Source organism: Pan troglodytes, chromosome 7, assembly GCF_028858775.2.
Source record: "Pan troglodytes isolate AG18354 chromosome 7, NHGRI_mPanTro3-v2.0_pri, whole genome shotgun sequence".
In the NCBI taxonomy this organism is placed as follows: domain Eukaryota; kingdom Metazoa; phylum Chordata; class Mammalia; order Primates; family Hominidae; genus Pan; species Pan troglodytes.
The window spans coordinates 134,800,563-134,816,230 of record NC_072405.2 but is presented as its reverse complement, the minus strand read 5'-3'; the positions used below and the strand labels follow the sequence as shown (position 1 = coordinate 134,816,230).

Genomic DNA, 15,668 nt, shown 5'->3' with positions numbered 1-15,668 from the left:
TCCCACCCATTTCTAAAGAAAAACTGAGGTCCAAAGTTACATTATATCATTTCATTGAAGAATATTTGGCACAGGTGACGCACCATATGATCATTACATCTATTAAAAAGCTATTTGTTCAAATTTTGTCATAAAAATGTGAAAACATTTTATTCTATGTACAATAATGTACACAAATTTAAACAGGTCACCAAAGAGACCAGAAGTAATTAAAGAGGTATATTTACAGTAGCACATCACAGTAAACGGAAAACCATTCACAGATTCAACATTGATACTGTTTTTGTGCTTGGTTACACACTGAAGGTGAAGGATATTACTCCATTTTGGATGAACTGAATTTTAAACAAATACCTCAATCATTAATAAATGCTATTTTCATCAGTCAGTATCATCATTAAATTCTTCAGCTGCTGCGCCTGTGTGCTGAATCACTCCATTTCTTTCTCTTTGAACATCATCATCACAATCTGTACTGTCATCTTCATTCAATTCCCTGTCAGATTCAGCAGCAGCTTCTCTTACAGCTTCCTCTGGAGTTTCATTGGGTGGAATAAATCCATTGTTGTTAGATACATTTGAATTATCCTTGATATCATCTTCGATGTATACTTTCTGATGGCACATTGGACAAGTATCTTGAATGTACAGCCATTTCCGAAGGCAAAGTGCATGGAAATAATGATTACACGGTGTAATACGAGCAGATGTTGTAAACTCATGATAGCAGATTGCACATACATCATTTATTTCTTGTAAGCGGCTCCCTTTTATTTCAGGAAGTGAATTAATTTTCTTCACAGCAGTCCTACGATTCATAAATGTCTTCCAGCCATTTTTGGCTTGTAAGTAGATGTTAAAATATGCATGTAGGCACATCATAAAAGCCCGAATTTTACTTCCCGACTCAAACATCATAGTGTAAGCCCCATTTCCAAACATTACAACTCCAAATATAAATTCAATAATACTGCCTGTTGAACGAACGTAGTAGACATAATCGTCAAGCTTTTCCCAGAGGACATTATAGTAGCCATCAATCATGAATAACGTATAAACAGTGAGAGAAACAATTACTTTTAAGCACAGTTCCACACAAAATGCTGTAACTGCAAACAACCATGTATTTAGTGCATAGTGATGCCAAAGAACATAACTGAGTAAGACAGGAAGAATAAACAGGCAAGCAGAGACAAACAGCACAGGAAAATGTCTACGAAAAGATGACACATGAGAGGCACTGAGAGACATTAATACAGGGTCTGTCATTCCATGGATAAAATGCAGGACTGCAGTTAATAAAAGGCACATGTTTCTACTTAAGCGAATAAGTCTCTCTTCTGGTCTTAGCCCACTTAACCCAGTCTGAAGAGCCAAAATAAAAAATAAAACAGGTGCAACAAAGCCAAGACGCCTGTCATCTTCCTCAGTTGATCCAATAAAGGCCAATATTCCAAGCCCCAAATAATGGGCTACTGAGGAAATTACAGCACTCATGCCCAGTACAGTTAGTGTAGAATCACACCCGCTAATTATAAGATTGCAAATGAGGTCCCAAAAATCATCCCAAGAAATAAAGAAGGAATCAGTTTCATTTGCCATCCTTAAGATGTACATTAACACTGTAGCCTGAGCTGTAACTCTTGTTAGCCAAAAGACTCGTAGTATGTCTGGGAAACGAATCCTCTTCCATGTGTCCTCCATCAATAACTGTAATCCATAAATTCGATACATGTGCCTCACCAAAAGATAAACATATCGTGTGGAATAATAAAACCACTTCAGTTTCACTGCCAGGACAAGCACTGTATTTAATGTGAGAATCAAGGAAGAAGTAAACACTAAAGTCTCTCTGATGTGTAATGGTAGCTCTGTGATTAAGCCTATTACAGGAACCAAGAGATCCAAAATAATTAATTGTGAATAGATGGAATGAATCTGGAGTAGTGTAACGTATCCAATTCCAAATGTTAGCTGTAGAACGATAAGTGCCATCCACAGCGAGGGACCTTTTCGAGGAAGCAGCTCAATTCCAAAAGCTGACGTGTTGTAGGCACCATAGAAGTCAATGTGCAAAGAAGCATAATAATTCACCAACACTGAAGTTGCAGCTAACAGAAAGGCTGAGCTGTACATGTAAAACTTGAAAAGTGATCGTTGTGACAAGATCAGAACAATACTGGATGCAAATACACCTAAAAGAAAGAAAGAAAAAGTCATTTGAATGAAGTATTTGTAAGAATGTTTCCCCACTAAGAGTTATGATATTCTTCCTTTAATTAGGAAATATGAATATTTTCAGTTATGAACATTAAGCCTCAAGGCAATTAAGGCTTAAAGGGTAATAAAGGTTTTGTAAAGTCAGAGTTCAGGAGAACAGACCAAACATACTAAATTATTCTTTAAAATTTCATTCCTTACTTTCTAATTTCCAAAGTATTTCAAGTAACACTATCTGTCCAAGGCACCAAATTACTAAATTATTTTCAAGATGAATTTGTAGTGGTACATACATTTTAACAAGTTTTAAAACTCAAAAGAATATGTCTTTTATCATTTCATAATCATTAAAATTAATTTTAAAAATTGGGTTAAAAATAACCCAAATGGAAAACATTTATTCCTATTAAGTTTTAGATTCATTTATTATTGACTGACTGAGACAAGAGTCTCACTCTGTTGCCCAGGATGGAGTGCACTGGTGCAATCTCAGCTCACTGCAAATTCTGCCTCCCAGGCTCAAGCAATTCTCCTGCCTCAGCCTCCCAAGTAACTGGGATTACAGGCACCTGCCACCATGCCCAGCTAATTTTTGTATTTTTAGTAGAGACGGGGTTTCACCATGTTGGCCAGACTGGTCTCTAACTCCTGACGTCAAGTGATCTGCCCGCCTTGCCTCCCAAAGTGCTGGGATTACAGGCGTGAGCCACCGCACCCAGCCAAGTTTTAGATTTTTTTTTTTTAAGGATTCTTTAGGAAATCAAGTTCAAGTTTTATACTTCCACTTAATTCCTCCTTTTCTTCAAACTGTGAACTCATGCCAGCTCTTATTTCCTACTCCTTAACTCTGAGCATTCTCCAAAGGGTCCAAAATTCCATTTTTTTTCCTCCTAGTTTCCTTCGGACTTAGAAACATCTTCCAAGTTCCCTTTTTCCTGTATAATGCTGAATCTGTTTCTTAAAATAGTCAACTCTTTTTATTGTTCTTCACATTACAAAAGTAACACTCAGAAAACCAAGACATGTTTTTAGAAAATGGTAATTCTCCTTCCCCCACTCCATAGACACCATCTTTCTTTGTACTCTGACAGAAATGCGTATTTTAAGTAGGATTACAATAAACACATTATTATCCAAGGTTTCAACAATGGGAATGACATCTGAATACTCACCTACTTTCACGCCTACAACTGCAAATCTCCAAAGTTCTGAAACTCGACTTGCCTTAAACTAGAATCAGCTTTTCCTTGTGATTTGCTATTTCAGTTGAAGGTACCATTATTGTTCTTTTAGAGATACTCCCAACCCAGCCCCACATGCTCAAACTTTGCCAATTAGTTGCCAAATTCTTCTAACACCTCTATCTCCCTTTTCTGTGACACCAATCAATCAGTCTGTCTCAAAAAACCCTCATCTTGTCCAAATGCATTTACAAGCCATCACCAAATTCCCTTTCTTCATTCCCTGCTCAAAATACTTCAGCGGCTCTGAAATTACTATCAACTAAAATCTACATTCTTGCTCCTGGCATTCAAGAATCCAATTTGCTTTACAGTAATATTCCTCCTAACACACACACATCAGTGCTCCAGACTTGGATTCCCCAAACACATTCCTTTCTCCACTATAGCTACAGCAGTGTTTACATTCTTTTTGCTTGGAATGATGTCCCCATCAACCTCCCAATCCCTGACTATTCAAATCCTACCTATCCTAGAAACCTACTTTCTTTGATAGAAACTGTTCTTTCAGCATACCTGCAGAACTTAGTGAAACATTTAACACTCATATATCACCTGATATTGTAGTCTGCAGTTATCTAAGTATAATCTACCCTATTACACATGTATCTATAACAGAAAGCAAGGATCCTACCCTGTCCATCTATGGATTCTACAATATTTTGTATAAAATAAGTACAATTAGTATTCATTAGGAAATGTCTGTCACATCTGGATGTTTTTAAAGGCAACCACAAAATATAGCCTGCTTGAAAAATAAAATCTATGTTTCAGACAATGAGAAACCATACCCTGGAGTACAGAAAAAGTGACAAACTCCAAATTAAAAATCCATCTTGGCTGGGTGCAGTGGCTCACAATGGTAATCCCAGCACTTTGGGAGGCTGAGGCGGGTGGATCACTTGAGGCCAGGAGTTCAAGACCATGTCAACATGGTGAAACCCTGTCTCTACCAAAAATATAAAAATATGCCAGGCGTGGTAGCACGTGCCTGTACTCCCAGCTACTCAGGGGGTTGAGGTGGGAGAATCGCTTGAACCCGGGAGGCATTGCAGTTAGCTGAGATCGCACCACTGCATGCCAGCCTGGGTGACAGTTGAGACCCTGTCTCAAAATAAATAAATAAATAAATATTAAATAAAATAAAAATCCATCTATCCACCTTATTTCAGCAGGTAATCAAGACATTGCATATTATTACAGTAGACGCATTTCACAATCCATTGCACATATAAGCAAGGGCTAGTTCATTTAAGTGATGACTCTGTCCAGGGATTTAAAGTGTATTCTGTGCCAAAATGTCAAGTCATCTGTGAAAAGGAAAACAAAAGGACACAATAAAGTAGAAGACATATAAACCTCTAAATACAAACCACCTGATTCCCCAAGAAAATGGGCCACTAATAATCTCCCAAAGAGTTGTGAGCTCAGAACAGGCTCTTTTAAATATATATATTAAATATATTAAAATATATATATATTTTAAATATATATATATTTTAAATATATATATTAAATATATATTTAAAATATATATATATTTAAAATATATATATTTAAATATATATATTTTTAAATATATATATATTTAAAATATATATATTTAAAATATATATATTTAAAATATATATATATATATATATTTATATATTTTTTTTAATGGAGTTTCGCTCTTGTTGCCCAGGCTGGAATGCAATGGCGTGATCTTGGCTCACTGCAACCTCTGCCTCCCAGGTTCAAGCGATTCTTCTGCTTCAGCCTCCCAAGAAGCTGGGATTACAGGTATGTACCACCACTCCCAGCTAATTTTGCATTTTCAGTAGAGACAGGGTTTTTCCACGTTGGTCAGGCTGGTCTCAAACTCCTGACCTCAGGTGATCCGCCCGCTTCGGCCTCCCAAAGTACTGTGATTATAGGCGTGAGCCACTGCACTCGGCCCTGAAAAGATTTTTTTATTAGAAACTTCTTCCATGGAAGGTAACAAGAAAATGGAATTAATTCAGCCTACCAGATGCCATATGTAATCTTACATTCTCTACATGGAAAACAACCTTATTTTCCTGAGACAAAACTTCAGAAACTTTAAAACAAATCTTCTAAGTTGGGTCAAAACCAAAACAAAATAACTCTAGTTCTACTTTATGCCACTTAGAGGGGAGAAAGTCAAGCAGGAACTGTAAATTATTTTTGTCAACTTGCTATTCACAAAGTAGTAAATTAATCTTCAGTAACTATTCATGAGCTTTGCCATAATTTTATAACTAATTTTTAAAATTCTAATAACTTTTTTCCTGAAGCTTGTTTTTACTACACACAAATGAAGAAATTATTTGGGTTTTAGAAACATTTCTAGTGAAAAAGTGCCATTTTGCTTTATGCAAATGTATCAAAGAAAAAAATGGAAAGGCATCAGATAGACAAATAATGTAGTAAGACTACAACCTCAAAATTTGGATGTATCCCAGCAAGTAACAATCTGACAATACTCTATCCTGATTAAAATCACACCCCCCAAGATGTAATAGTGAGTTAACATTTCAAGAATAGTATATGTTTGTTTTAACTCCTACCCAAAGTTTGTAGGTATATGGGGTTCATAGATTTTCCTTTTATATTCACGTTCCTACCTATGGAATTTGGGAAGAATCTTCTCTCATTTTAAAAACCAATATCCCAAGTAACAAGTCTCCAAAGTAATCATCTTTCTCATGGCCTTTGCAGAATAATATCAAAGTTTCACTGCATTTTTACATTAGACATGAAACCCTTTCTTAGTATTTAAACTGTAGGTCTAAGAAAATATAAAAGTCCAGAGACAGTTTCTCATTAGGATTTGGAAGTGACTTGCACAAGTAATCAAGACTGTATATAAATGCTGCTTTATAAAAAATTTTGAGAACATAATTTACTGAAATCACAACTCAGAGATCTCAGTCCAATTCTCCAGTGATTAAGAGAGTTCACTAGAGTTTTCAAGGTAGCCAAAAAGAGGCAGGTATCCAAATCAATTCAGGAACTTTGAAACTATATATGAACTCAACTCGTGAAAGAGTTCAGGCCTTTTCAATTTGGATTACCAAAAACAGGCAAATAAAAACAAAAGAAAAAATAAAAACTTACTATACATGTTACATAACAAAGTGTTTCACTCTTTTATGTGTAAAGTCTATTCATACCCTTACCCTCTTTTGGAAACTTATGACTAAAAATCAGGGTACAAAACATAATATTTACAATTCTCCAAGTACCCGAAATACCTCTAAAACAAAAAGCAACCTGTGGAAAAACATTTCAATACCTGACAGAATAAATATGGAAAAGCACAGAAATAAATGTTACTACTACCTTACTCCCAAGGGAGCCTTCCACAATGAAGTTTACAACAAAGTGTCTTGAAATGTTGTTAATCTGTTGGTATACTTGATAAATTATAAAGAAAACATTTCTATTGGATTCTCATTTTAGGTTGAAAAAAAACCTGGTATTCTAAGTATTAACACAAAATTAAACTTTTGCTTTTAAACTAAACTTATAACAAGTATGCTTTTATCAAAAATATATGAACATGGATTTTAAAAAGCCAAACCCTACAGAGAGGTGTTAAATGAAGAGTTAAAGCAAGTTTTTCTAATTTGTCTTTCCCATCTGTGATATCATAAAAAAAATATTAATATTTGGTCTTTGTCCCATTTTCTGACATAGCTTCTAAAATCCTTGGAATCTCTGGAGTGATGACTGTTTTGTACAATAATCAGATGACTGGTGCCTGGGGGCCCCTAGATAGCTTCAGGATGGGGGCTAGGTAGCCAGGGGAATCAGCCCAGTGATTAAGGGTTATAACTTTGATTCCTACCCCCAGCCCCCACTTCTGGGGAGAAGAAAGAAGCTGAAGCTTGAGTCCATAAACCAATGACTAGTGATCTAATCAATCTTGCCGATTTAATGAACTTCCATAGAAGCCCAAAAGGACTGAGTTCTGTGAGCTCTCAGATAGCTGAACACTGAAGCTCCACGCCCCTTCTCCTCTTCTCTTCTTCTTTGTCTCACCTTGTACATCTCCTTCCATCGGGTTAATTCATCTGTGTCCTTTGTAATTGCCTTTATAATAAATGGGTAAATGTAAGTACAGTAGTTCCCCCTTACCCAAGATTTGACTTCCTTTCTTTTTTTTTTTTTAGTGATGGAGTCTCGCTCTGTTGCCCAGGCTGGAGTGCAGTGGCGCGATCTTTTGATTAACATAGGTTTTTAACCTCAATATCATTCGGTTTATCAATCTTCATTATGTATTTGCTTTTATATATTTTTAAGGATTTCTTCCTTAATCTAAGATTGGAAAAATAAAATATTCCATTTTTTTTCTAAAAATTTAAAGTTCTGCATTTCATATTTACATATACATCTAGGTAAGAATACACTTAGAAATGACTGTTTTTTTTTTTTTTTTTAAGAGACAGGGTCTTGCTCTGTCACCCAGCCAGGCTGGAGTGCAGTTATGCAATCATAGCTCACTGCAGCCTTGAACTCCTAGGCCCAAGCGATCTTCTCACCCCAGCCTCCTGAGTAAGATAGGACTACAGGCACCCACCACCAAGTATGGCTATTATTTTAAATATTTATTTTTGCAGAGACAGGGTCTCACTACACTGCTCAGCCTAGAAATGACTGTCTATATGTTGACATAAGGTAGACATCTAGTATAATTTATTTCCAAAGGTGTAACAAAATGATCATTAATTCAACAGTCCATATTTACCTCAATGTACTTCAATTCTATCTCTGAAACACATTATTTCTATATATACATTGGTGTCTGTTTCTGGGCTATGTAATTATAAATAAGGCTAAGTACTAATCTATTTGTCTATCCCAATGGTTCTCAACCATGATTTGGCAATATCCAGGGACAGTTCTGGCTGTCACACTGGGGTGTGGAGGTGCAAGGTGCTACTGGCATCTAATGGGCAGGGGATAGTGATGCTGCTAAAAATCTTACAGTGCACAGGAGAGCTCCCATCCGCAAACAAAGAATTATCCTGTCCAAAATGTCAATACTGCCACTGTTGAGAAATCTGTGTCTATTCCTCTGCCAGTGATAATTACTTCGGCTTTGTTTTTTCACTTCAGAGGTTTTCTGAAGTCTTTTTCGGCACCAAAAATAGCTATCTCATTTCTTTCAAGAACTTTATTGCATGGCTAGACCTAATACAATGAACAGATTTGTATCAATACATATTTAGATTAAGTTTGTTGCTTTGTTATTTCCAGTAATGCTTGCCCATAGTCCTTAAGCAAACTATCTCTCTAGGCCAATTCCCTAGAATTGAAATTGTGAGTCAAAAGTTGTACGAGCCAGGCATCCCAGCTACTTGGGAGGCTGAGGCAGGAGAATCGCTTGAACCTGGGAGGTGGAGGTTGCAGTGTGCTGAGATCACGCCACTGCACTCCAGCCTTGGTGACAGAGTGAGACTGTCTCAAAAACAAAACAAAACACTGAGAAGTCAGTTGTAAATGACAGTTGATACTGCCAAATGGTTTTACACTGAAATTAAGAGTCTTCCGGGCCAGGCACGGTGGCTCACGCCTGTAATCCCAGCACTCTGGGAGGACGAGGTGGGCAGATCACCTGAGGTCGGGAGTTGGAGACCAGCCTGACCAACATGGAGAAAACCTGTCTCTACTAAAAATAGAAAAAAATTTGCCGGGGGTGGTGGCGCTTGCCTGTAATCATCCTAGCTACTCGGGAGGCTGAGGCCGGAGAATCGCCCGAACCTGGGAGGTGGAAGTTGTGGTGAGCCGAGATCACGCCATTGCACTCCGGCCTGGGCAACAAGAGCAAACTCCGTCTCAAAAAAAAAAAAAAAGTCTTCCAAAATTGTATAAATTTACCTATTTCAAAAAGGTAAATACCTTTGCAAAACTAATAAAACTTTGAACTCTTCACCAATCTGATAAATTTTTTTTGACTTTTTTTTTTTTTTTTTTTTGAGACAGTCTCGCTCTATCGCCCAGGCTGGAGTGCAGTGGCGCGATCTTGGCTCACTGAAACCTCCACCTCCCCGGTTCAAGAGATTCTCGTGCCTCAGCCTCCGCAGTAGCTGGGACTATGGGCAGGAGTCACTGCACCCGGCTAATTTTTTGGTAGACACGGGTTGTGCCATTTGGCCAAGCTGGTGTCAAACTCCTGGCCTCAAGCAATCTGCCTGCCTCAGCCTCCCAAAGTGCTGGGATTATAGGCGTGAGCCACCGTAAGCGGTCTTGACAGTATTTAATTATAAACAAGGCTAGGTACTTTTTTTTTTCCCCCATAAAATCAAGCTACTGCAGGAAGGGCTAAATACTTTTTCTCTTGCTTATTGAACATCTGCATTTTGTTTATTGTGAATTGCTTGTCTTAGGCATTTTCCTAAGAGAGTATAAGTTTTTTCTTGTTTTGTTTTGTTTTTTTTTAGACAGAGTCTCACTCTATCCCCAGGCTGGAGTGCAGTGGAGCGATCTCGGCTCACTGCAACCTGCAACTCCCTGGTTCAAGCGATTCTCCTGCCTCAGCTTCCCTGGCAGGGTAAAACTCTTACTGGAACGTGAATCACTTATGATAGAAGTATTTTATCTCAGTTTGTCATTTAAGGATTCTTTTTTAAGCTTTGCCATAAAAAAGCTTTTTATTTTTATGTACTGAAATTTGTCAGATTTTTCCTTGGAACTTCTGGGTCTTCTGTTATGTTTAAAGCCTTTTCCCACCTCAATGAATTATCACCATATTAGTAATACTATTAAAACAAACTCCTAGGCTTGCATTTTCTGCCTTGGATTTAAATTTGCTAACTCAGCATTATGCTGCTCTGGGTTGAGTTTCATTTAGTATTTAACATCCCTTAAAACACAGCTTTATGTTCTTCAATATTCCATATATTGTCATAGAATTTTATTTGGATCTCCAAAATGAGTTGCTTTATTTTCTAACCGGTTGAAATCTCAAATTAGTTTGATATCAAATGAAGGTACAGTTGTAGCACCATTTTGTAGGTAGAGGGGAGTAAATACTTCTACCACCACACATAAAACTGGTAATGCTTTTTACTTAGAGATTTCCATTTTTACACATTAATTTTAAAGAAAAAAGGTTGACAAGTGGTAAGACTTATACACAGTAGTACTGAGAAGTCTACAACTACAAAAAAACTAACAAGGCAGAACGATTAATTTCAACTATCCATTGGCATATTTACACACAAACCTGTGTCTTAGTAACATATAATTTTTTAGCACCGAAATCAGTTTTTTTCATTCTTATCATCCTTACAAATGTGAAAAATTAGCATAATTACATGACACAGTAAGAAGAGTCGGATGATAGATTTGAAGAGTATTTCGTATTTCTCAAAGTCTGATCCAGAGATTCCAGGGATCAAAATTTTCAAATAAACAACACCAATATTTTGCCGATGATTTCAAAAGACCAAAATATCTAACAAAATATGGTATTAAATGAAGCATTAAAATAGATTTATTGTCTTTAACACCCTATGAAACAGATAACCTCACTCTCCATCTTTTAAAAGGTAAAAATAAGAAACCAAAGCACTGAGCAGTTGCCTTAAGTCATGTTGTTCTTTGTCAAACACAAACTTCCAAGATTTATTACCAAAGAAACATGCCTAGTACAAGGAAAATATCAGATTGCTTTGTTCAATGTTCTTACACTACAAATTATTTAATTAAAGAAAATACTTCTTTTCCTTGAAGCTGCCTAACCTGAAGCTCAACAGAGTACTGCATTAAAGCACCAGGTCCCAAAGGGATTCTCACAGAATCTGCAGTTATCATGCTGTAAGAATATTCAAAGCAGTCACTACACTGTTTCTGGGATGAACATGCAGAGTCCTCTCAAACAGAGCCCAGTTTTTAACACAAATTATGGTGGTGGTATACGTTAGCAGTGGCAAGTAGGAAAGGCTGGAATTAGGTAGCAGGTGGGTTACTGAAGCAGCTTGGGCTGAACATCACGTTTACATCTTTAGTTTTAAGATCTAGCATATGATCATTACTACTGCATTCTGTATCTGGATTGCAGCTGTTAGGGAGGAAAGTAAACCATATTTAATGTCAAAAGATTTTTAAGCTCAGGCTCTTAGCGGCAGCCTACCAAGAGCAAAACACTTAACCTCTATGACCCTGTTTCCTGGTTTGTAAAATGAGAATACCACCACCCACCTCTGGGGGATGTTTGAAGGTTAGGTTAGATAATACCTACCAGTGAAAATGCTTTGCAAAAGGAAAATACCAGATAAATGTAAAATATGGCTATTTATTGCTAAGAACAAAATTCGGCCTTTATTGCCACTCCTCTTTTGAAGGAATAAAGCAACAGATGGCTTGTAATTCAGAAAGGCCTGGTAAAGACCTCACCATCAGTCTGCCCTCAGCAACACTTCAAAAGCACTAGCCTACTTAAGACCGATCACCAGAATTACCTCATCAACAAAATTTGCCAAGTTGCAATTACTTAAAAAATTATTTTACGCATAAATGCATCTCCCTCTGATGATGTAAGTGAAGATGGAAAGGAAGAAATGAAATATAAGATACTTTTAACACTCCATCCATACGAAACAAAGACAATGATTTTCAGAAGTCTCTTTGGCAAATGTCTCATCACTTTTTACAGTCACCTTCAATACCTTCTCGTTTATTCATGGAAAATTTTAGGACTCGATTTAAGCATCGCCGCTTTCATGAGAATTTTTGGTAATGGTTTCAAGGTCTGACATTCAAAACCCTGTCTCCTTCGCTTGGATGTCATTTACTGCAGACACTTCACGATCCTGTGGACCCTCGGGTGCAGCAGAAGTGACAACATACAAGTACTCGGCATTTGGTAATAAAGGGAAACTGAGGCCCACGCCTTGGCAGAAGTCCAAGGTCACACACGACGAGACTGGGATAGCAGAGTTGTTTTTCGAAGGCTGTCGCATAGGACGCGGTAAGCCAGTACTCATTTCCCAAGACAAACGGGCAAAGAGCTGCATGCTCACACATCCTTACTTTCTCCCCACCTCACTCAGGTACAACACTGAATCCTCGCTAGGGGGACTGCTCCGCTGTCAACTCAGACAAGTATCATCTCCTTCCCCCTCCCAACCCGTAAAGACGACCCTTTGAGGGATGAAACTGTAGTTCCCAAAGACACATACTCGACCCATGGCCTCTGCGCGCCTGCCCGCTCCCCGGGGAACGTCTCGGCCCGCATAGCCGTCCCGGGACGTACGGTACCCTGTTCCCTTACCAAGGAGCCGGAGGAAGATCTGGAGCACGATGCAGAACCGGCTTTGGCTGGAATCGGGGTAGGAGTTGAAGATGGCGTCGATGATGTAAAGGCAGGGCACCCGGAGCGCCACTTCGAGCGCCGCCCAGACCTGCTGATGGGCCATCCGCACCTGCTGCTGCGGGGGCCCCACGGCCGCCATGAGCCGCTGCCACACCAGGGCTCGGTGGGCCGGGCAGGGCCGCGCGGGGCAGGGCCCGGGGCCGCGGCCGGGGGCGGGGGCTAAGGCGGGCAACTCCGCCCCTGCCCTCCTTCCTCTCCTGTCTCTCTCACGGCCCGCCCCGCCGCCCGCTCGCGTCCCTCGAGGTGGAGCAGGCGGCGGAGGCAGCGATGGCCGAGAGGGCGGCGGCGGCGGCTCCCCAGGAGGTCTCTGGGTTTCGGTGTTTCCGGCTGGCTAAGGTCTAACTCCTCCTCCCTCCACCGCCTCCCCCGCCCGCGGAGCCACCATCTTGACCTCGCCCGCTGGCCTCTGCCGTTGCTGCTGTGGCTAGGCCCGGAGGCTGCGCCGTCAGTCAAGCGAACCGCAGAGTCCGCGCCCACTGCCTGCGTCATAATCCAGCGTCATAATCCAGCGCTAGGGACGCTCCCCACGTCTTCATCACCCATGGTTGCCATGGTTTCCGCCCACCTCCTCAGCTTACTCTAGCTTCGTGCCACCCCGTGGCGCATGCGCTTTTCGGTAGCCGCGCTTTCCGGCGTTGGGGTTGCAGCTTCACCCTCGCAGACTCGGCTTAGCGAGCGAGTCGGTGCTTCCGCGGATCAAAATTATTAGCCGTTTTATTAGAGCCCATTAAACGTTGCATAAACATGGTTCAGAGCTGCCTGGGAGAAGAAAAGCCAAAGGATGCCACCCTCTCGATTTATCCCACCCGCGGGAGTCTGAAAGCCGACGCTAGGAGAAATCCCGCGAAGGCCGCCCGGGATCCTGGTAGAGGCGACGCTGTGTGCGTTTATGGAGCGCTTGCGGTGCGTGGCACTAGGCTGGGTGTGGTGGGTGCTGCCGAAAAAAAGGTTCCTCCCATCCATTTGCACGTCACCCTTCCCACCTCCTGCCCAGATGGACAGAAGTGAGGACATTCATCGGCCGCATTTTACTAATGGCAAGGAGATAGCGACTGAAGGGCAAGAACCTAGGGTTTCCTGTCTTTGATATTTCTCATCTTTGAGGTAAGTACACCTGGACAGTCCCTTCCTTCCTCCTCAGGGCTCATGCTTTCTTGCCTATCCATGTAATTAATATGATCTGGCTATCTTTGTCTTTGTTCCGAAACTTCAGCTGCAAATGAAAGTGTAAGTTAGGTCTGAGTCTGCACTATTGACCTAGCTATCCTAGGTTAAGGGGGATAAAATAGGAATCAAGAAGCCTGGCCCACTTGGGCTCCCAGCTCAAGTGCATTCTGCAATCCAGTTTATATTAGGCCTCCATGTGGGTGGCTATCCTTTATCAAGATCCCCCCCAGGGGGAGGAGGATTATTAGTCACATTATCAAACTCCCCTCCAACCCCTTTCTCTGCTTAGAGGTATGTGTAATGTGTAGTAGAAAGACCGAATCCCCACCCAAAAGTCCTTACTGCTACTCATGTTTTTAACCTTCTGTTCTTTTCCTCTACCCTACTCCCTAATAATGACCGCCATCATTTATCTACTGCTTAATGGATACTAGGCACTGTGCTAAGGGTTTTATGTTTTACTTCAATCTTTTCATCGGCTTTATTTTGATAGTTTGTTTTATAGAGGAGGAAACAGACTTAGGTAAGTTACAAGATGACAAGGTTACTACCTTATTCAGTTAGTAGTCAGCAGCTAGTATATCCAAAGATAGTACGAGTCAGAACTAGGATTATAAACTCAGGGCTACCTGAAACTCACAACTTCAGGCATCTTTGATTTCTTCTTTTCACCCACAGCCAATTCTTCAACTAAATTGTATCCATTCTGTTTTCACCGTCTCTTGTACTGGTCTCCTTTCTATTGTAACTGTCACCATCCTAACTCAAGATCCTTCTGTAGCTTTCCCCGGTTATTGGAATATCCTTATTACGATTGCCACCTTTTCTAATCCAGTCTGTTTACTACTGCTGGGTTAATTTCCCCAAACTGCATGTCTGGGGAATAACCTTGTGGTTATGACAAAATTCCCAAAGGAAAGCAAACTTGGCAAGGTGCAAAGACTATGAAGACTTAGAACTTAAGAGTTCTATGGAGATCTTCAGAGATATAAATTAGCTACTCAACATATCTGTTATTCTGCCCTGATTGCACTGTAAAGCAAAAGGAGAGAGGCCATTATGGGGAAAAAGATCCAAAAGGACTCATCTAAAACACAAGTTGGGTAGAGGAGATAGGTGAGTACTATTATATTATGTTCATGGAAAATGAGTTCATGGGCTTTCCTCTAATTTTTATTTTAAAAATAAATGTAAATATTAAATAAAATTTTTTAAATGAACAAATGCTTCAGTCTTTATTAATGTTTTAACTGTCCCTGATCTTAATTTGATGTACAAATTTTATTAGTGTAAGAGTTTCTTTGACTAAATTCCATCTTGGGCCAAGAACTTTCAGGAGCGGTGGCAGTCTTTTTTTTTTTTCACACAGCTTCTCCAAGCAGGCTCTCTGCCAAACTTGTCCAACCCACCTTATTTTGTTACTGTTGTTGTTCTGTTTTGTTTTAGGCTGTTAACAGCCTGAAGCCATGGTTTTTAGTTTCTGTTTCTAGTGATAAGCAGAAAAGAGAGATGAGGAGGTATTTACTGACCCAACCAGAAGCGGAAACTAAGAACCCATGACTGTATTATCTCCCTTGGACACCCCTGTGTGAGCTCTCTTTCTCCATCTATAAAATGAAGGTTTGAATGAGGTCCTGGCAACTGTGTTAAAATAC

The 15,668-nt window shown here is 39.8% G+C and overlaps 2 protein-coding genes and 1 long non-coding RNA gene across 12 annotated transcripts in view; 2 read left to right on the top strand and 1 right to left on the bottom strand.

Annotated features, from left to right (window-relative positions):
* TATDN1 (TatD DNase domain containing 1) overlaps positions 1–12,695 on the top strand; it is a 64,372-nt gene extending 51,677 nt beyond the window's left edge. For 2 of the 10 annotated variants that reach the window (XM_054657475.2, XM_054657471.2), the window contains 2 exons: positions 5,146–5,243; positions 12,271–12,693. In XM_054657475.2, coding sequence (XP_054513450.2) covers positions 5,146–5,243; positions 12,271–12,620 — 448 coding nt within the window. In that variant the 3' untranslated portion in view covers positions 12,621–12,693. Of the gene's footprint in view, positions 1–5,145; positions 5,244–7,639; positions 7,822–12,270 lie in introns of those variants that run through there. The other 8 variants (XM_063816559.1, XM_063816555.1, XM_054657473.2 and 5 more) reach the window with 8 other exon arrangements.
* Positions 124–13,311, bottom strand: RNF139 (ring finger protein 139). The gene is made up of 2 exons (XM_519946.9): positions 12,745–13,311; positions 124–2,195 (listed from the first exon to the last, which is right to left on the bottom strand). Exons 1-2 carry the CDS (start codon positions 12,923–12,925, stop codon positions 382–384), a joined length of 1,995 nt encoding a protein of 664 aa, XP_519946.2. The 5' UTR covers positions 12,926–13,311; the 3' UTR covers positions 124–381.
* Positions 13,312–13,660: 349 nt separating this feature from the next.
* LOC104007746 (uncharacterized) lies at positions 13,661–15,229 on the top strand. Its single transcript, XR_010159336.1, has 3 exons — positions 13,661–13,749; positions 13,841–13,950; positions 15,054–15,229. It is a non-coding gene; the product is annotated as an uncharacterized LOC104007746 (long non-coding RNA).
* Positions 15,230–15,668: the final 439 nt, after the last annotated feature.

What these genes read in the sequence shown, in the direction of transcription:
- RNF139 (XM_519946.9), bottom strand. Translation starts at nt 12,925, where the DNA reads ATGGCGGCCGTGGGGCCCCCGCAGCAGCAGGTGCGGATGGCCCATCAG. An exon ending in GATCTTCCTCCGGCTCCTTG is followed by an intron (nt 2,196 to 12,744) that starts GTAAGGGAACAG and finishes TCTTTCTTTTAG; the next exon opens with GTGTATTTGCATCCAGTATT.